Here is a 21,888-nt window from a genome sequence, read left to right on the forward strand (position 1 = left end):
CACTATAAATCAACCTGTGCTCACCCTCTGGTAGCTTGGTACAGAGCAGACAGGCTTAACTTCTAAGGCAATGTGTAAATTATTTGTGAAACACTTCAAACAGTAACACAGTGAAAACACCACAACAAGAATCCACACCAAGCTAAAACAATAGATTATATTTTTCTAAATAAAACAAGAACAAAACAACGAAAGCCCAATAAGTAGAATTCGAGATACAAATTTTTTGAGAATACATGTGAAAATAGCACTTAGAAAAAATAAGCGCCATTTGGGGTATATGGTGACACTGAACTTAGACAAAGTCAAGAGTTCACGCCACCCACGATGGAGTGCAGGCCAGCTACAGGACCCATGCAGTGCCTGCTGAACAAAAGTATCTTAATCTTTGCAGCAGCACAAGATTCATTAATGGTCCCCACACAGTTGGGGTGTTGCACCAGATTTCTCCACGCAACTGCAGCGATACATCAGTTTCATTGAGCAAAGTGCCAGTTCGGAGTGTGGTGGTTCAGAGTGTGATGCGCAGAGTTAATCCACGCTGGAGGGGGAATGCGTTGGTCTTCTTTACACAGTGGCAGTGATTTGTTGGTTCAGAGGCGATACAGTGGTTCTGCTTGCAATGCATCAGATATTTCCATGCAGTGGACGAAGATGCACCAATTCCAAAGAAGATGCATGGACTATGGTAGTTGCAGCACTTTATACTCACTTCCAAGGGCCCTGGACTGGGTTGGTACTACTTCGCAGAGCTAGACTTGCAGCATGCAAAGACCTTGTGCTGTTTGAAGATTGAAGAGATGTTTTTGTTGTCCTCGAGACTTCAGAACAGGAGGTAAGTCAGCAAGTCCTCAGAGTCACTGTGGGTTCAAGTGAGGTGGGTCCAGTCCTTCCTTAAAGCAATTCTTCCAGAGCAGCAGTCCAGAGTGGCAGTCCTTCCTGGCAGAGTTCTTCACAGCTCCAGCAGTGTACTGATTTGGTAGGGTCAGTGGTTCAGTACTTACACCCAGATGCACCTGTTAGTGGGGTGACTTTAAAGTAGGGTCTTAGAAGTGCACTGCAGTCCTTTCTTCCTGCCCTGCCTCCAGAACACAACAGGGGTCATGCAACCCTTTGGTCAGTCACACCTAAGCTCCCCTTGTTTGTAGCTGTTTGGGGGAGTGTGAAAAGTCCAGCGGTCACTACAGACTTATAAGTAAATTAAATATGCCAATTGTGGATGTACCAATCAAACCATGTTTAGCGGAGAGAGCACATGCACTTTAGCACTGGTCAGCAGTGGTAAATTGCTTAGAGTCCTAAGGTCAGCACAAATGTAAGGCAAACAGGTAAAAAGTCTGGGGAAAGACCACCCTAAGGTTTTCAGGTCTAACACCATGCAATCCAAAGGGTTGAGAATTTTTCTTAGAACACTATTCTCTTTTTGCTCCTAAATGCTGAGGAGGCACTCATATTGGACACAATCAGGGATCATCTCAGTCCTCTTCAAATAGTGATTGCTTTGGTATTGACATTATCTCACACACTTTCGAGACGCTTGCATCTTAAAAGGACTGACCAGGGATTACATTACAAGTGGTTCATACACACAGTGCAACTCCCTTTAATGACATACGGCTAGGGGTGCCCTCCCACATAAAAACTACGAATTTTGGTTATATCATCAAAAGCTGTTTCAAGCAGTATGACCCTTGCTTACTACATTAACATTAGTCTTAAAGGGAAATGTGTCTGGTGTTGATTGTATCTGAAAGTGAGCCTCTATCAATTCTTTAATGAAAAAAGGCTGATGACTGATCCCCGCCAATTTGGGCACATATCAATTTACATGTTTGCTGTCCCATTGGGTCTCAGAGCTTGAGAACCACCCAGATTTACGAATATTTCTACAACTTCAGTCACTGTAAAACTTCTAAAGTCGACCTCTACTGGACTAAACTTCCAACTAAGGGGATTCCAATTAATACTGTTTGTCAGGATATGGAATCCACATTTGAAATAACAGTAGCGCTACCACAATGTATTCCATTTTTGATTGTGGACATAATCTCAATGTTAGAAATAACCACAAGCAAAAGGGCACACTGCATGCCTTTTTTCACATCAATTAGTGTTTTGTAGTCTTTTGTATCCCCTTTTAGCCGATCTATCTCGCTTTGAACCTTTTTGCACATCTGAAAGTCTCAATATGTCAATAGATTCTCTATGTGCACGACATCAGCCCAACCAGTTTTGGTGTATTTGCTGTGTGATTCTTACCCATAAATCTGTTCAGGGTGATTATCAGGTCGACAGCAGCTTCTTGGTAATTTCTTAATTCATTTGTATGATACAAACGACTTTAAACAGCCCATTCTGACAAGTTACCACAATCACTCATACTGCATTGTCATTGTATTTAGAGATTTCGTTCTCACACATGCTATATATATAACTACATAAAGCATATACAATACACTGTATATGACATTATTTACACATCTTATCTCAAACATTATCTCGCAGCTATTGGCCCCTACACCCACTGCGGTTCATAGATTTTATCACACATGTGGGAGCATAGCTCTTATAATCAAAATTAACATGAAATGTTTGTGAACTAATGCATAATATTGGCGCATAGAAAATATTGCTGTGTTGTACTAGACGTGCGTTTGAAATGTGCCCACGGGGAGTGGCCGTCAATATATACGGGGATTAATAAAATTGACTAATAATGAATTATCAATGCACTAATGTATGATTTTGTATTAGTATGAAGGGTTATATGTTAAGGTTTTGACTAAATTAATTCACTAGGCCTTAGTTAGCATGAGTCGGGCCTATTAAATGAGTTTTTCCATTGTGCAGTGTGCTGACTTGCTGAAGGACATGTAGTCGTATTTTTCCAGAAGCTAGAAGATGAGTGTAACTGTAGTAGATCCGTTCTCATGAAACTCGACTTGCTCAAGGAAACATTCTTGCTGAATGCAACAGTGTAGACTTGCAACAGGTACAAGGTCACCTAAACCGGTATAGACAATGGAACTACTGACTGGGGATGCGAGAGGACCACGAAAATATGAAATCATACCGGACATTCTACCCGTTGAGACGTCAATCACAAGAACCAATGAACTACGTGAGAACTGTTATGAGGGAAAAATTTTAATAGGATGAGCAGTAAACTATTGGATGGAGATAGTGGTGTGCCAAACCTGCCCAATTGGAAATTAGGGGACTGTACAACAGAAAAGGGATAAAACCCTTTCACACGAGGAGCCATTAGAGATGCCATTGCGAACTATTCTTGCTATTACCCAGGCACTTTGTCACTCTGCCTAAAGACTTTGTGGTTTGACTCTTCAAACCATCTTACCCTTACCTTGCCCGTTCTATACTTCACCTCTTTATGAGGGAAGTGTCCCTTCTTACCCCGTCTTGCTGTGTTTCCTGGCTGATGGCGAATCAACTGAGGTCCTGAGGACGAACATTGACTCTGTATGCTGACCTATTACGGAGGGTAACTATATGATGATGAAATTGTAATTGTCTGTTTGCCTTTCCTTTCTAGGTACCAACTGCTTCTTTTGACAGAGACCATAGATAGATGTTTTCTAAATTTGCGTTACCAAAATTGTTTTGCATGAAGCCCAACATGCCAATTCTAATTCGAGGTTAGTTAAGGGCTTCACTAGACGGACGCTAATAGACAAATGGCTGAATCAATGCTTTGTTAAAAAATGCGCAAATAATACTCAGTTAAGATTAATCCATGCTGACATCGTGCTATGTCCTAATGTTTATGATTCTTGCTTTGATGAAATCTTATTTGAGTTGCCATATTATAACGGTGTTGATGTGTTTTATGGTTTTGCGACTAATAAACTTGCTAGTAGATTGTAATGAATAGGGAATAAAAATCAAATCCTTAAAAATTCGGTGTGGTTATTCATGACTGAAAGGTCATGGCGTGTCCTGATTCTCATTAATGTCATTGAATTGATTTATTATGGTGATTATTGATGATGTTATTGACTTATTGGTTGACATGTTGATTAGTTATCTTGTCTTAAGGTGTCTTCAATCAGGGTCAAAAGATTCATCGGCCTAAAACGAGTCCCAGAGTGAATAAATTATCTAGATTGGGACGCGTTATCAGTTCTGGTAGCAGAGGACGGTTCAGGCCCCTTGGGGCCCTAGGACGAGGGACCACTGTTTAAAAGTGTTTTCAAAATAATGCAAATTGGAGGTATGATGTGCCCCTAAGTCCCAAATGACTTTCCTTGAATCTCGGAGCTTGCCTAAGTGAGTTGGGTATGTTCTTGGCGTTCTAGCATGTGTGGTGTAGAGTTTGCGCTTCCTCAGCTTATGCATATCGCAGGTGAATTGTAAGGTCTGTGAAAATTTAGGCCAGGTAATGTTTTAGTAGGAGTGGGCGTGCTCAGCAGTATGAGAGTAGGGAAGTCGGCGAACTTCATGTGAGTGTGGCGCTTAGTGCTAAAAAATCGTCCACGTGGTTGTTGGTGATGAACGGACCCGTCATGGTCTGAGACTCCGGAGTATATTGAGAAGTGTATGAGACACTTGGTTTATGTTGTAATTTGTGCAGTTTAATAGGTCAATCGGGCGTGGTTGACAAATCGGGTTTGAGTCAAATGTGTGAGTGAAACCTTCGATGGAGATTTGGCAAGTTCTAAGGTGCACTAGAACGAACCATTGACAAGTCGAGATTAGGATTTGCGGGTCGAATTCTGCTTGCGAGTGCGGTATCTGAGAAGGAGAGAGTAGCGGCCGAGGCTTCAAGTGAAATCTCTGTAAAGTTCTGAAACAATTGTGTTACCCTTCCTGTAGTAAATCGGCAAATTTGAGTTTATTGTTGAGGTGCTCGCAATTTATTGCATTAGTTTTTGTGTGGATTTAGAGTGAGGAAGACAAGCCGCAAGACTTTGTCAGCCGCAGTGTGTGTGATTGACGTTATTGGGGTCGCGCACGGAGAGGCAATTGGTTGAGAAGGTAGGCGAAGAGTGTTCAGGGAATTAAAGTCACTTCCTGATTAGATTCTAAACAAAATAAAAGACGCAAAAATGAAGTTCTTCAAGGCTCTAAAGAGTGCTTTGAGGGGAGATCCATATATTACCGCGAGTGTGGGGGAGCCTACACCGCCAGAGGATACTCCGACTTATACCGTAATGGAGGAGAAGGGAGTCGCACCCTGTCTTTGGCTAAAGCAGTGGTGCAAAATGACAGAAAAGGAGGGATGTTTGGCGTTTCCGGAGTAAGGAACATTTAATATAAGGATTTTGGAAAATTTGCGGAGGGTGTTAAGTGAGCAAAAACCGCCTCCCAGACTAGCTCAGTTTGAGGCATTGGCGATTTGGGATTTAATGGCCATACAACAGAGGCGGCAGAAATTTGTTAGGAGAATGAGAAAAGCAGAAAAGACTCTAGCGGAGACTCGATGGGATAGCGAGACCAAGATGTGGAGAAGGGGAATAGTAGACGGAGTTAGGATGTTTCCGGCAATAACTCAAGAAGCCGAGACACAGGGAAAGAAGGCCACTTGTGAAACCGACAAGGGCTCTAGTAAGCCAAAGGAGACTCAGAAGTCCTGGACAGATGCAGATGATTCAGACGATGATGAGTTTCTTATTCAGTTGTTACATGATCGACCGCCACCTTATGCCATGAACGATAATGGACCAAGTACTAGTGCGGGTCCTGAAGATCCGACACAAAATAAGGGAATCATGAATACAGTACAGACAAGCAATACAGTTCCGATACAGAATGGTGTCAGTGTATCCACTGCACCAGACACGCAGATACAGTTGCAGCCACCACCAATTCAAAGGCTCTACCCTGATGTCCCAGTACTAGAGACAACTACGAATTTGATGGTGCCGCCTGATCCGGTATACACGAGATCAAAGTTAGTGCAGATCGAGTCAACTCCACAATTGCTGCCCCAGCCGCAGCAACAGATGGTCCCGAATTACACTTCGTCGCAGGACCGCAGTCAGTAGCTACAGCACTCATTATGAATCAAGCTATGGGAGTTAATGCTCCACAGGGTCTGGGATCTGGACAGACACCAGCTGCTATATCATTGCCAATTACTGTTGGTCCACCAGTACCGTTGTATGTGCAAGCAAAGCCTACTGTGTGTGATCAAGGAGTAATGACCTCCCAAATGATGACACTAGGAGAACAGATGGCCGAAAGGTCTAGATCCTTGTTGGACTTCAGTACGATCGGGGTTCCTTTAGAGACAATGAGGCAAGCAGGGTTGGGTACACTAACCCCACAAGTAATGAGTGTAACTCCATAGCACAAGAGGAGGGCACTGGTCCACATCCTGAACAGCCATGCGGTAGGAAAACACTTAAAGGAGATAACTGGCCGGAACCACAATCTGCAAAGGAGAAAGTGGTCATTAGCGAAACAATAGAGGAAGAAGTTGACACAACAAGGAAGGAAGATCTCAGTGAAGGAGAGTTGCAGGGTGATCGCAAACTGAAAAGAAAAAGAGTTGCAAACAGGAGGTACGCAGGTCCTGAATGGGCTTATGCGACATCAGCAGAGTGACAGCAAGAATTCTTAGCATTTTGTTTTGATCGTGAAATTCCAGGTCAATATTATGGTACTTGAAGTTGCCCAGAAATAAGAGACTGTGTTAAGCTGAAATTGAATAGAGAGAAAAACCTGAGAAAAGAGACTGATAAATTACCGGATGTGACACTGTTAACCTGAATTGACTCTGAAAACCCGATTATGACAAGCTGCTAACCTGATTTGACAAAGAGTCCTGGGAGTGAGTGAAATGCTGTAAATACTTGCTAAAGAAAGACTTTGCTCAAGAAAAAAAGAAAAAAAAAAAAAAGAGCTTTAGATCTCCCTCAAGTTGATTGTTTGCTTTATATTATTCTGCTCTCTGATTCTTTACAGATCATGAGTAACATTAGAGATCATGATAATAGGGGTAGGATTCATAGTTGGTTGAGTGTTATTTTGTGTGTTGCGTGTGCAATAGTAATTATAGGTGTGATTGTGGGAATGCCATTGGTGGATAAGAGTGCGATTAACAATGCTTCAATTCCTGAGACTGCTACACTAACATCATGGGAGAGGTTTGAGCAGGATACGAAATATTTGCATGAGGGAACTAACACAAAAAGGGAACTATCTACTAATGTTTTATATCGCTTGCTGAATGAGTATGTTGAAACAATGGATGCAAAGAATTGTTATGTGTGCATGAAAATTCGTTTGTCAGTACAAGAAGGGGTTACTTATCATAGTTAGCCGCTAACCTACGGGATAAGTTGTAGTTTGTTATTAACAAGGTTGTATAATCAAGAATATATTCAATACTTCTATTCTAATCTAGATGTAGGTGGTCATTCCGACCCTGGCGGTCATGGACCGCCAGGGCCGGGGACCGCGGGAGCACCGCCAACAGGCTGGCGGTGCTCCCAAGGGCATTCTGACCGCGGCGGTACAGCTGCGGTCAGAAACGGAAAACCGGCGGTGTACCGCCGGTTTTCCGCTGCCCTGGGGAATCCTCCATGGCGACGCAGCTTGCTGCGCCGCCATGGGGATTCCGACCCCCATACTGCCATCCTGTTCCTGGCGGCTTTGGCCGCCAGGAACAGGATGGCGGTATGGTGTGTCGTGGGGCCCCTGGGGGCCCCTGCAGTGCCCATGCCAATGGCATGGGCACTGCAGGGGCCCCCGTAACAGGGCCCCACTGAGAATTTCATTGTCTGCATAGCAGACACTGAAATTCGCGACTGGTGCAACTGCACCCGTCGCACCCTTTCCACTCCGCCGGCTCCATTCGGAGCCGGCATCATCGTGGAAAGGGGTTTCCCGCTGGGCGGGCGGGCGGCCTTCTGGCGGGAAACACAGAATAACCGCGACGGTCTTCTGACCGCGCAGCGGTATTCTGGCGGCTCCCGTCGGCACTGTGGTTACCGCGGCCGGCGGGAGTCAGAATGACCCCCGTAGTGTTTTCCTTCGTGCCTATAAATGAATATTTGAGCAAGATAGCTAGAGCTCATAGTATAAAGATTGTTAGGGCTTCTTTGAGCCTACGTTGACATTTGGCACAGCTTATGCACATCACAATAATATAACCTGCTTATTAACACCTGTAGAAAAGAGCTTTTTAGATCACACTGATGATAGAAGAAAAGCGTTAAAGGAAAAGCTAGAAAAGGGATTAGAAAAACGAACGTTTGCAAATGATTATGCTTATAGTGCAATAAAGACGCAAGGCAAGTTAGCTATAGATGCATTGCACATAGGAAAGCTTTGTGTATATATAGGCCAAAATCTAATCATGACACTTTATTTGTGGGAACGAGTGAATGCAGACATGTGTTTTTGTCTCAAAGTAAGTAGACGTTCATGTTAAATGGACAGGATCCAGCGATCCCTGGGATCTATTACATATGTGGACTTAATGCTTATTACCGTCTTCCAAAGGGATGGTATCGGACATGTTATTTGGGAATAGTTTTTCCAAAGATTTATCAAATTGATGACTCAAGAAAGTTTCCTAAAATATCTGAATTACATCATACTAGCCAAAAGAGAGAGACTGCGGCTGCTGTCGTAGGTGATATATTTGGAGCCATAATTCCTTCAGTAGGGGTTAACTTAAACTCCATAAAGATTTGAAAGTTGTCTACTATTGTGGATAACATGCTGACAAACGTCACCGGGGCTATACCCCTGATGGATACTGAACTTTCTGTGGAGAGGGCTATGACTCTTCCAAACCAGCTTGCTTTAGACATTCTTTTAGCGAAAAGTGGCGGAGTCTGTAGGATGCTTAATGAGAGCCAATGTTGTGCATTCATACCTCACAATAGTAAGAAGCTTACTAACCTAACAAGAGAAAGTACAGATTTGAAGGAACTAAAAGAACCTGGAGTTTGGGAAAAGGACTTGCTAAAGTGGGAAGTTGATTTGGTAGTATTTGGAATGGGATACTTGCAAAAATAATATGGGGAATATTGAATGTTCTAGCTTGTTTATTCGGATTATGGTTATCATGCAAAATTAGTAAAAGAATTAGAGAAAAATTGGCAAAACACAATAAGAGGAAAGAAGAAAAGAAGAAAGAAGATATTTAAAGACATTTAACAAAAAATGTCAAAAAGGAGGGAAGAAATTGAAATGCGTGAATTGAGAAAGTGAAAGGTTGTGAAGGGAAAGGTTTGTGTGATGACAGGTGTCATCAGAGGAGGGATTGTGGGAGCGTAGCTCTTATAATCAAAATTAACATTAAATGTTTGTGATCTAATGCATAATATTGCCACATAGAAAATATTGCTGTGTTTTACTAAACGTGCGCTTGAAATGTGCCCACGGGGAGTGGCCGCCAATATATAAGGGGATTAATAAAATTTAATAATAATGAATTATCAATGCACTAATGTATGATTTTGTATTAGTATTAAGGGTTATATGTTAAGGTTTTAACTAAATTAATTCACTAGGCCTTAGTTAGCATGAGTCGGGGCCTAGCTGCCCGGTTGCATATTAAATTAGTTTTTCTAAGGTGCAGTGTGCTGACTTGCTGAAGGACATGTAGCTGTATTTTTCCAGAAGCTAGAAGATGAGTGTAACTGTAGTAGATCCGTTCTCATGAAACTCGACTTGCTCAAGGAAACATTCTTGCTGAATGCAACAGTGTAGACTTGCAACAGGTACAAGGTCGCCTCAACCGGTATAGGCAATGGAACTACTGACTGGGGATGCGAGAGGACCACGAAAATATGAAATCATACCGGACATTCTACCCGTTGGAGACGTCAATCACAAGAACCAATGAACTACGTGAGAACTGTTATGAGGTGACAATTTTAATAGGATGAGCAGTAAACTATTGGATGGAGATAGTGGTGTGCCAAACCTGCCCAATTGGAAATTAGGGGATTGTACAACAGAAAAGGGATAAAACCCTTTGACACGAGGAGCCATTAGAGATGCCATTGCGAACTATTCTTGCTATTACCCAGACACTTTGTCACTCTGCCTAAAGACTTTGTTGTTTGACTCTTCAAACCATCTTACCCTTACCTTGCCCATTCTATACTTCTCCTCTTTATGAGGGAAGTGTCCCTTCTTACCCCGTCTTGCTAAACCTTGCTGTGTTTCCTGGCTGATGGCGAATCAACAGAGGTCCTGAGGACGAAGATTGACTCTGTATGCTGACCTATTACAGAGGGTAACTATATGATGATGAAATTGTAATTGTCTGATTGCCTTTCCTTTCTAGGTACCAACTGCTTCTTTTGACAGAGACCATAGATAGATGTTTTCTAAATGTGTGTTACCAACATTTTTTTGCATGAAGCCCAACATACCTATGTTAATTCGAGGTTAGTTAAGGGGTTCACTAGACGGATGCAAATAGACAAATGGCTGAATCAATGCTTTGTTGAAAAATGCGCTAATAATACTCTGTTAAGATTAATCCATGCTGACATCGTGCTATGTTCTAATGTTTATGATTCTTGCTTTGATGAAATCTTATTTGAGTTGCCATATTATAACGGTGTTGATGTGTTTTATGGTTTTGCAACTAATAAACTTGCTAGTAGATTGTAATGAATAGGGAATAAGAATCAAATCCTTACAAATTCTTTGTGGTTATTTATGACTGAAAGGTCATGGCATGTCCTGATTCTCATTAATGTCATTGAATTGATTTATTATGGTGATTACTGATGATGTTATTGACTTATTGGTTGACATGTTGATTAGTTATCTCGTCTTAAGGTGTCTTCAATCAGGGTCAAAAGATTCATCGGCCTAAAACGAGTCCCAGAGTGAATAAGTTATCTAGATTGGGACGCGTTATCACACACATTGTGTTAAACAGTTAATTTTACACTCTTTATGTCTCTTGCACACTGTATGTCCCTTATCGTATCTCATACACTGCATCACACCGCTTCTGTGTTGAGCACAGTATCTCACCTACCTTACATGCAGTAACTCAGGCTGTACTGTGCACTGCATATTAGTAAGTACCTCGGAGTAACTGTATCATGCATTGTACAGTTTCTCACACAATCTATCTACCATTTTAAAATGTACATCAGACACAGTATAGTGCCATGTATAGTTTTGTGTTTGTTTTGTTGCTTTGTACAATGGTTTAGTTGGTTGTGAGTAATAATTATAAACCTGTCTTGTTCCCTGCCTCCTGTCACATCTCTTGCTCCCATTTTTATCTCATCCTGATCATTCCTCCTACATATCTCGAACGAAGCCTCACTCAATCTTTTTTTTCATTCCACTATCTCTACCTACTACTCTTCCATTCCCTTACCATCGCTATCCTTTATTTCTCCGGCTCTGTCCCTCTTTCCTATAGCTTCATGCCCTCACCTTTTCTCGCCCTTCTTTCAGACCATTTTTGTCTCCCCTTTGTTGACAGCCTCTTCTCTTTCCCTTTATCTTCGCTTGACTTTATTCCTTTTCCATTCATTCGCCTTTGTTGCCCTGTCTTCCTAACATATCTCTCACCTTAACCTTCTCTTTTTATTATTGTTCTTTTCATCTTCTACAAACCCTTATGCCACTCTGCTGCTTCTCACCTGTCTTTGTGTGGATGCCTTGAACCCATGGTAGGACATGACCAGAACTCCCTACAGCCGACAAAAAAGGTAAGAGTACCAGCTAATGTTTCCATGTAAACACTTTGTAGATGTGAGTCTATCAATGAGATAGTCTTGATTGTCGTTTTTGGGAGGCCAGGTCGGTGTGTTTAAGGCTCTGAATGAGCTAAACTGGCTGTGCGAAACAGGTAGCTGAAGATTACATTGTAGATAGACTAGTGGATTTGGCTCAGGTGAAAGGAATTTTGAAACGAGGCAAAATGATTTTTGCCATTTGGGCACTTGCTTTCTCCTAATTGCCTTTCTTCTTTTCTGGTGACGTTGTCAGACTACTTCTTAGCGTAGTGTAGCACTGCCTTTGGTATTATCAGCAGGATTATGACACACAGAAGTGGGATGTGTTGGATGTTGTCAGATGAGAAATAAGTAATTGGCTTTAGAGTGTGGCAGAGTTACACACAACATCCCTAAAGTGACTTTGTCTTGGAGTGTCAGAGAAGAACCATCCCTCTGTGGAGTATCAGAGATATGGAGTCGCCCAATATCCCCCAGAGACACTGGATACATATATATCTTCTTTCCAAACAAAACTGATTTTCAAGGGATTAACTTAATTTTAATTAGTTAGCTGGATTAATACTCCCCCAATGTATGAGTCCCATAATTTGCTAACAGCTGTGACAGATATGAACATATTTTATTTAGCATAGGAACATTCATTTATTAACACACTATATTTTATGTAATATAATTGTTAGTTGGGAATCTAGAAAAGAGTGTGATATACTGAGTTAGATTTGTAAACAAATATAGACACACAAAAAAGTTTTTAAAAAAACCTGGTTGAACAATTATCACACTAACTGGTTAGTGGATTGTTTGTAAATCCAGAAGTAGGTGATAAAAGTGAGTCAGCTTCTGTTGTTGATAGCCAACATTTTGATGTTAAGGCTGCCTCAGAAAGCTATTAGTTAACGTTGTACATTATAAATACATTACATAATGTGGTGCTGATCAGTGCTTTTAAGTCAATACATATTTACATTTATGACAGCATTCCTCATCCAAGTTTTCACTGAAAAGAGGTGCCAATTAGAGGATATTATACTGATCCAAGATTTTAAAAGTCCAACAGCCAATGCACAAGGCATCCTAATTTGTAGAACGACAGTCCCAAAATTTAAATCTACAGATTAGTCTGAACATAGAGAATGCTTACATTACATTGGAATCAAATTGGAGCCTCCAATGCTTTGGGCTGGGAAATCTATATGTGGTTGCTTATCGTGAAAGTAAAAGGGTACAGTATGAAAAAGGAGAAATATAGAACTATGAACCCCTATGAAGTCACAGTTAATGTCACATTTACACAATGAAAATCTAAATTAATGTAGGTTAGTTGGTGAATGACTTCCAGTTCAGAAATAGACCACCCTGAAATCGGGGGTTTGATGGCAGCGTAGCTGCAACAGTAGCATTTGCAGCTAGTAGTACATTGTGCTACTCTTTTCAAAACAGTATCAATGGATTACACCAGTGAGCATTACCCCAATTGTGGATAAATGTTAAATCACAAAAATACTTTCAAAGTTATCTATAGAGATACCAGTTTTAAATAGTGTAATCAGAATAAGGCCTCCAAGAGTACAGGCAGGAAAGGGATTCTGTTGTTTATAGTCAGAGCACTAATCATCAGCAACTTTCAACAAGAGTGTGCATGGTTCAGCCATATTTACCTGTAGTTACGCCAGCAATAGCATCAGTTTGATGAGGTAATCGATTGATCGTCTAGCTTGGTAGTGCCACCACCTAAATGTAGTCAACAACTCAGTCTTCCTACTCTGGGATGTTACAAACTAAACTAGATTTTGTAATCCTTGACTGTGAAGAATCGGTCATCTATCTTTGTTGTTGCACCACCACATACACGAGGTTCACACAGTAGTCTTTCCAACTCATTGTTGGTGAATGGATTAACGAGATAAACTATCTTGGAGATGTTGGTTTCTATTTCAGAACGATTTTACCTGCTGCATGAAGCACATGCATAAGTTAAGGAGCTAATGCCACTTTATTCTGCATGGTTCTGATTGGACTACCTGATACAGGAGTCCTTGGGGACAACTGTGAAAATCACGTTGTAAGCAAAACTATTTATGAAACATTTTCTTCATGGGGTCTAACTGTATTTCTAACATTCCACTCCATTTCCCTCCCCATCTTGCCCCGTCAGTGGTTCAGCAGGATCACTCCATGCTCCCTTGATTAAGAAATCCAGTGGAAATCATCCAAAATTCTCATCACTTCAGGACAAGGAACACAACAGTGGTACAAAGAGCGAGTACAGCTCGATTCAGCTGGAAAAGATGAATGAACTTCAGCAGGTATTTTGATTATGAAATCCTTTACAATAATGAGGACCCACGGGGGTGGCAGTCCCCAAGCACCCCATGCATGGTATATACAGGAGAGATACATAAAGATTCAATATCGTTACCTAGTGCAGCATTAGTACTGATGAATCCAATTGCCAGTACGGAGTAATCGTGTTAATTGACTGTCTCGAAGGAACCGAATGCAGTTTCAGCTATGGGATAACCAGTCTAGTGTCTGTATCAGGAAACGGTGATACTGCATTTGATGATTGCTGCATTTCCTGACATCTGACTAGGTATCCTTTTCAGGCAGTCTCTGGAGAGAAGATGGAAAACCAGAAGCTAAAGCAACAGCTGAAGGAGAAGGATGGCTCGATACAGGTGCTAAGGCTCCAGATGATCTCTTTGAGGGAGGTAAGAGATTGTGATTGAGAAAATATATATTCTCTGGTGCAGGGTGGGAGGTTAGAGGCTCTCGAGGAGATCTAGACACTACTTCGTGTGGATAAATGAGCAATTAGGTCCCAAATGTGCAATTTAGCTAGGCTGAAGTATGTGAGTGAAATCCAGATATGCCTTGAAGTATGTGGATACGTTAAATATTTACCCCGAGGCGAACAAAAGCATGTTATAGTGAGTTCTAGATAAAGTTTATGCAATTTGAACTCGTTTTATTATAATAAAGCATTCTGTGAAAAATCATTGTGTAAGCACATAATGCAAACATTTGTTCCATAAAAACCGGGAAACATGAAAAAGGTATGTGCGGTGGTAGTGTGTTTATTAATACCATCAACAGCATTGTGCAGTGTCAGGGAGTGCATTTTGTGGCCTTTACTCCTTAACAGCTGTCACCAAATATTTGCAGAGCCCCCACACTTGGGCAAGGTGGGTAGTACGATGGGTACCAACTTCACCCCTGTCCTTCGGCAAGACGTGGAGGGAAAAAAGAAGGGTAAAGATACCAAATGAAATTCGCTGCCTTTAGGAAACATTTGGGGTGGCATAAAGGGACTACCAAGAATAAGCTAGGCCTTGTACAAGACAGGTGATGTACCAAAGACCCTCTCTCTAGCCCTTGGCAAGGTGGAAGTAGAAGGTCAAACAGTACTCCCACCTTTAATCAAGGCAGTGGGGCAAATAATGCCCCGCATGACTCATTAGCATGGAGAGGGTAGGGAATGGCCATGTGAACAACTCTCCCAGCCTTGAAGGCAAGGAGGCCTTATAAAAATGACAGCCTCCACCTTGGGGGCAGGGTGGTGGGGCAACAAATACACCCCACCTTTGGGTGAGTTGGGGGTTAGTAGTCAGGGCAGGGGGACCTCACATCTAAGATAATCCCTGCTCACCCCCTTGTGTAGCTTGGTACGAGCAGTCAGGCTTATCCCAGAGGCAATGTGTAAAGTGTTTGCACAGCACACACAACCCAGTGACACAATAAATACACCACAAAAGGAGACTTCACAATAAGTTATACAAAAATAAACTGTGTTGCACATAAAACATCATTATACCAAAAAAACCATAGATCAGCAATACTCTGCTAAGCAAGCAGTTGTCAGAACATCATCATTAGGAATGCACATACCATGGCACATTTCCATATGGCATGTGTACTAGAACAGTACCCTCCCACTGCATACAAGGCTGATCCTGAAAATACTAGAAATGCGGTACTGTAAGAGGAGGTAACCCTGCTCCTCTCACGGGGCCACCTTGGCGAACACAGTACAGGGAAGGGAATCACCCTCAACAATGACCACCAAACCAACAAGGCCCCAAAAGCCACAGGGGATACTGCTGCGGGGGAAGGAAGCCTATACACAAGCTGGGCACCGACACACAAAAGGGGGTGCGCTGCGGTCTCCTGTATGGTGGCTGCCCTTCTCCTATGAGTAATGCGGTAGTACGGGGGTGAGCCTCCTGGCTCCACAAGTGATCCGCTACTCTCCGGGAGCAGTCTGCGCTCTGGATGGACGGCTGCTCTCCCATGCATGGCTACCTCTCCTCCACAAGGACACCACGGGCTCCAGGCGGATGAAGCAAAGGCAGCCGCTGGGGCCGCTGCAGATTTCTCGGTCTGCCTGACTGACCGTCAGTCTTCCTCCATCGGCGTGCTCCCGCCTCAGAGCAGCGCTGGTACTTGGCCAAGGGGGCTCCGGGGGCACAGGCACATTGGTGGCTCCCTCCTCTCCCACACATAAGCCGGGCAGCCAGCTCATGCTCTCTATACAACTCATGTCGTGGTGGTGAAGTGCTACCAAGTGGATGCCTGCTTGTGCCTTGGGGGTACCGACCAGAGCTGGCCTCGTCCATGCTACGAATCATCTTCACTCTTCTTCCGACCCCGACCCAAAGGGAGGGAGAAATTACACAACACTTCCTGAAAGGGGGCAGAGCACTCTCCATGCACTCCGTTCTGCCCCAGAGAAGTTAGCCACTGAAATATAGTGCTCCTCAGACACTACATCAGCAGGACCAGGGGCAGCATCTGGTAACTGGGCACTCCTATGCTTGCCCCTGGGAGATTCACTGGGGCCCCAATATAGGGTGTAGGCAGACCAGCACAAGCGTGCCCTGGAAAACCAGAGGCAGTGCGTCTGATGACCTACCAGGCCACAGGTCAGCACAACAAGCAGGTTACTCCCAATGGCTGTTACAGTCCCTTCCAGCAGCATCTGGGTACAAGTCCACGCAGTGTCTCAGTGTCTCCAAAAAACATGGGGCCCAACCCCCGTACTTATACTCATTTTGTCCATCTTCTAGAAGTTGGGAAAACATTCTAACCAACCAGCTCTAACCAGTTCCAGGAATTCCCCCTTTCCGCCACACTGGCTCCAGATATCAGTAGTGGGTAAACATGCCCTTTGTGTCAGGGCAGGACACAGCCTTTACTAATGTAAGTGCACTTCACTTCTACCTTTCCCAGCCCAGGAAAACCACTCAGTATTCAGATGTACTCCTATTACACCTCCACCCTCCTTGTGTGATGGCTGTCTGGAGAGTATGCACAAAGCTTAGCTGTCTCTCTACCCCAGTCGTGGATTGGAGTCAAGCTGCAAAGCACAAGATTCATAAGTACACAGAAATGCCCACTTTCTAAAAGTGGCATTCCTAGAATGGTAATAAAAAATCCACCTACACCAGTAAGCAGCATTTCTCACTACTGTTCCAACCATCGCAAACATGCCTACGCTACCCCTCATAGATCAGAAAATACTACTTAGCCATATGAAAGGGCATTTCCACTGCAAGCCTATGAGGGAGGCAGCACTCACAGCAGTGAGAAACCAAACAGGCTGTTTGTCACTTCTAGTGCAGGCCACATAATAAGGCACATGTCCTACCTCTTACCTGCACAGCACCCTGCCTATAGGGCTACGTAGGGCTTATTTTAGGGGTGACCCACGTGTAGTAAAAGGGTAGTTTCAGGCTTGGCAAGTAAATGTAGATGCCAAGCCAATACATCAGTAAACTGCGCACGCAGGCCCTGAAGTGGCAGGCCTGAGACAGGTTTGAAAGGATACTTCAGTGAGTGGTGCAAGCTGCACTGCAGGCCCACTAGTAGCATTTAATTTACATGCCCTCAGTACAAGGAATACCACTATACAAGGGACTTACAGGTGAAGTAAATGTGCCAATCATGTGTAAGCCAATCATACCTAATTTAGAAGGGAGAGCACATGCACTTTTAGCACTGATCAGCGGTGATAAAGTGGCCAGAGTCCTAGAGCCAAAAAAACGGACAGAAAATCAGGAGGAGGAAGGCAAAAAGTTTGGGGATGACCCCACAAAAAGGGCATACACAACCCCTTACTGGCCCCTACACAAAACTGGGAAGAAAAAGAAGCCTCCCACCCATGAGCAAGGTGCGTGGACATGTGTTTAAAAGGGTTGAGGAGCCAGCCTAATTCTCTCTGACTGTCTTTCAAGGCCATGGCGGTTTTCTTTTTATTGTAACCTGTCCTGGATCTATTTCTAACCCTACTGGACGGAGGTGGCATTGTGGATTGGTCATTTTAGTTTTTAAATCTCCTCCCAACTTGTAAGCCAGGCCTTGAGAGATCTGCACAAGTGGGTATGCTCAAGAGCAACACCTGAATGTTGTGGCACATGCAGTGTGGGCCCCCAAGATTGACACCAGAGACGGAGTGCAATTTGACAAGCCTTATTATTGGTACTCAAACTGTGCGATCACTAACTTTTCCCGCCGTTCCCCCCTATACTTAAAACCTCCTACCCACGCCATCCCTGACGCAACCACTATGCCTCACAGGGGAGGGGTGTGGCCGTTTACCCCCCTTTCCAAATTTAACATATTGGGTTCGCCTGGGTACAGGCAAACACTACAGCATGGACCCTCACCACGTGCTCCTTATGTTTTTATTGTTTCCGCTGAATGTTCACAAACATAAGGAGGATCCTTAGGTAGGAGGTGCGCATGCCCCTGGCCACATTTAATTTGCTTAAGTTACATTCTATACAACTATATTTAGTAATGGCGTTTGGGCATTAGACATTCAGTTTTTGCTTAACAACACCGGCAGACTAAAGGAATATTCATCATTCCAAGATACAGCATTAAATTAAGCCAAGCCTCACGTACCTGCAAGATTTGGTGTACATCTCTTCCGCATTTTTCTGACTTTTGCATGCCACTAATTTCCTATGGACATTTCCATACCAATCTGGAAAAGTCAATCGATTTGGAAAGTTTGGCGCTTTACACCAATCTGCATCAAATAGTTTAGTTTCTCAAGCTATTCCTAGCAAGTGTGGGGCAAACTCATCAGGGTGGAATGTATTAAGTTTACATTGCTACAAAGAATGTGGGAGAAAGTACCTAAACATTTGAAAATCACATCTTTTACGTTTTTTGTTGTATCCTCTATGCCCCCCGCGAACCTTAAATTCTATTTCAAGGGTATGTGTGTCTGTCAATTACACAGTCTTCGAGAGTGGCTATGTAGTTATGGATAAGTTGGTTAGTAAAAAGTAAAGCAATTTGTATAAAACTTTGACTCGTTTTATGAATATGCACAAAACCCACCAGCATACATGCGCCCCAGATTGATACTTTTATATTTTGTTCAGAAGCAAAATGGGGAAGTTACAATTGACATGCAAAATGTTTCACGGCAAGATGAGCACACATCAACTACTACTATATTTTAGTAAAAATAAAAAGAATAATGATGCAAGGTTTGAGAATTTACAGTTTCATACTATTAACTTCGCAAAAAGCACAGGCATGAGTATGCTAATTTTTTACTTCCAATTTCACTTATGGTAAGCCCAATTTGCTGACCATTGATGTTTGAAAACGAACTCAGAAGTGAACACATAAAAAACCTCAGTAAGGCACAAAACACTGAAAAACTTAGCATGTGTCATGAAGCTCCTATTCGTTTAACCCTCTCACCGAACATGAAATGGCAAGTGGGAAGCTTTATTTAAAGCGCTAGTCTCTTCCTGTTCCTGTTCCGCTCAGAACCAGGAGACAGATAGTACCATGCAGCAGAAAACAACGGTGTACGCTTCCTCTACTATGCACCAGTCCCACGGCCTTGTGCACAAACTGGGGAGTGGAAACTCATCTAGAGATCCCTTCTGCATTATTCTGCCTGCTCTATGATATTTCAGAGGTACTGGGGCAATAGTTGTGCAGCCAGCCATTACTGCTCCCTCAAATAATAAAAGGGTAGATGCGTTCAGCTCCTCAATCCTGTCTGCGAGTGGATGGGTGGAACAGCAGACAGCAAACCCTTAGCCTGGTGCAGAAAGATATTCCCACATTTTCATGCTCCAGAGATGATCCTGTATTATAACATATGAAGGACTGACCCTGGTCCCACACCTCAGGAATAAACATGGCATAGCCAGGTAAACCCATTCATAGCTCCACAGATGATCCTAGGAATGAGCGTACATTACACTACAGGACTTCCTTGGCTGATCTGTGAAACTCTAGAAACCTTTCATATGCCACAGTCCATAGTGAACGTCTTTTGTCCAACGCATATGCAGCTACAGGACACTTCTTATAAGGAGTGACTTTACCACTGATAGATGTGATGCAGCTTGTCATTAGCCATGATAACTCTGTTAGCACGCCTGGTCCTTAGTAAGTAAACTTACAAGGGGACGCATATAGGTCGATGAACCTTTTGGATCGCATGGAGTATCCTAGTCATGTAGTGACTACTAAAATCAGAAATCAACATACCCAACCATCAATATTTAATTGACAACATCTAAACCCGTCTATTCATGAACAACCACCACTTGTTAAAGTGTTAAACAATTTTATTTCCCTATTGATTACAAAACAAAATCATCTACTAGATCAAACTTTATTCAATCAGCTCGATTATTAGTTCATTAATGTAACATCAATAACATAATCAAATCAGAACTTGAAGAAACATATGCTTAAATACTCCTAGATAAACCAATAAAAGACTTCCAGCATCAATAGCAGAGTTCATCAATTAGTTTGTCAGTCAATTGTCACTGTCAACGTCACCCCTTGGAAGCCTACCTAACCAAGATTAGCATTAGCATGTGGGGCTTCATGCAAAACAATTTAGGAAACATGAATTTGGAAAACATCTTTCTAAGTGAAAATCTATAAAAACAGCGCAGTTGGTACCTAGAAGAAAAGGCACAAGTTAGTTGGTCAAATTTTCATAACTTACCACAGAATGGATCAGCAACAAAGTCAGTCTTTGTCTTCAGGTCATTAATCGATCAGCTACGTATGAGGCTCTCAATATTATGAGCCCAATGACAGAATCTCGAACAGCGTCTCCTGACGTCATCAATTCTCCCCTCACATCTGCCTAAATTCTGAAATCTTAGCCCCTTGTCATGGCTTTTTATTAGGGTCTCCCAATCCATCCCCCTAATTTCGAATTGGTCAGTCAGTCGGTAGATATGACTTTTACCTATAATATTAGTTTATTAAATCTATACATTTTAATATTAGTCCTTTCACAAGATGCGGATTGGTCCACTATACGATGTCCTTATCATCCGGCTCTTCGGGTATCAAAATAGTTGCATGTTCCTCTTCAGTTAGTGCCTCCACTGTTCAAGTCCTGGGAAAGCACATTTAGCCTACTCTACACATAATTGTATCAAATTGTCTTCATCATCTCCTGTCTGCCGGTACATTGCAGAAAATTCTAGCTGAGCAACTTTAACATCGAGTGGCTGAAGGACAGGTCATGCATTCAGCTTTTTGCAGCGCGTTTAGTATTTCAGCTCTTCGTGTGCGAGGCCTAGGAAGATTAGGCCTTAATTCCAGCCAATTTAGCACTACAGGTTAATGCAAAACATAGGTTATACATTTCGATATGAAATATTACTACATTATTCTTATACATTTTTTATTATTTCACATAGTTTCAGTTATGTTAGTACAATCTCATAAAAATGGCTGACATGCCCCGAGGGCACATTTTCAAACGTGCACATTATTTTCTCTACGATTAGTTTCTCTACAAACTTTTCATTATTCAAAACACATAAACATCATTAATAATTTTCTAATTAGCATATCTGCTTCAGCAGTTCCTCCTCTGATGACTAAATATGTAATCACACCTTACTTTATCAACAATTCTGTCTCAGTTGTATTTTGTCTTCTTCTCAAATTTCCCCTATAGATTCTTCCCCTGTTTTGTTCTTCCCTCCTCTGATTAGTTTTAGATCTCCAAAATGTACATTTTTGACATAATTTGCATTTACCCCATAATCCTAATATACAAGCAATCACAATTAATATTCCCTGTACAATTTTTAATAATACCTCATTCCAAATTTGACTAAGCCAGTTGCCCACTGAAGCAAATCCTTTTCCAACATTTTCCCAAACCCCTAGTTCCTTC

General features: G+C 42.4%; 1 protein-coding gene across 4 annotated transcripts in view; it reads left to right on the top strand.

The window, feature by feature from the left end:
• The window catches only part of LOC138284476 (PRKC apoptosis WT1 regulator protein-like), a 317,310-nt gene that overhangs the window by 277,586 nt on the left and 17,836 nt on the right, over positions 1-21,888 (top strand). For all 4 annotated transcript variants that reach the window (XM_069223277.1, XM_069223278.1, XM_069223276.1 and 1 more), the window contains 3 exons: positions 11,632-11,666; positions 13,852-14,002; positions 14,303-14,407. In XM_069223277.1, the coding sequence (XP_069079378.1) occupies positions 11,632-11,666; positions 13,852-14,002; positions 14,303-14,407 (291 nt within the window). The remainder of the gene's footprint in view (positions 1-11,631; positions 11,667-13,851; positions 14,003-14,302; positions 14,408-21,888) is intronic.

Source organism: Pleurodeles waltl, chromosome 3_1, assembly GCF_031143425.1.
Source record: "Pleurodeles waltl isolate 20211129_DDA chromosome 3_1, aPleWal1.hap1.20221129, whole genome shotgun sequence".
Taxonomy (NCBI): domain Eukaryota; kingdom Metazoa; phylum Chordata; class Amphibia; order Caudata; family Salamandridae; genus Pleurodeles; species Pleurodeles waltl.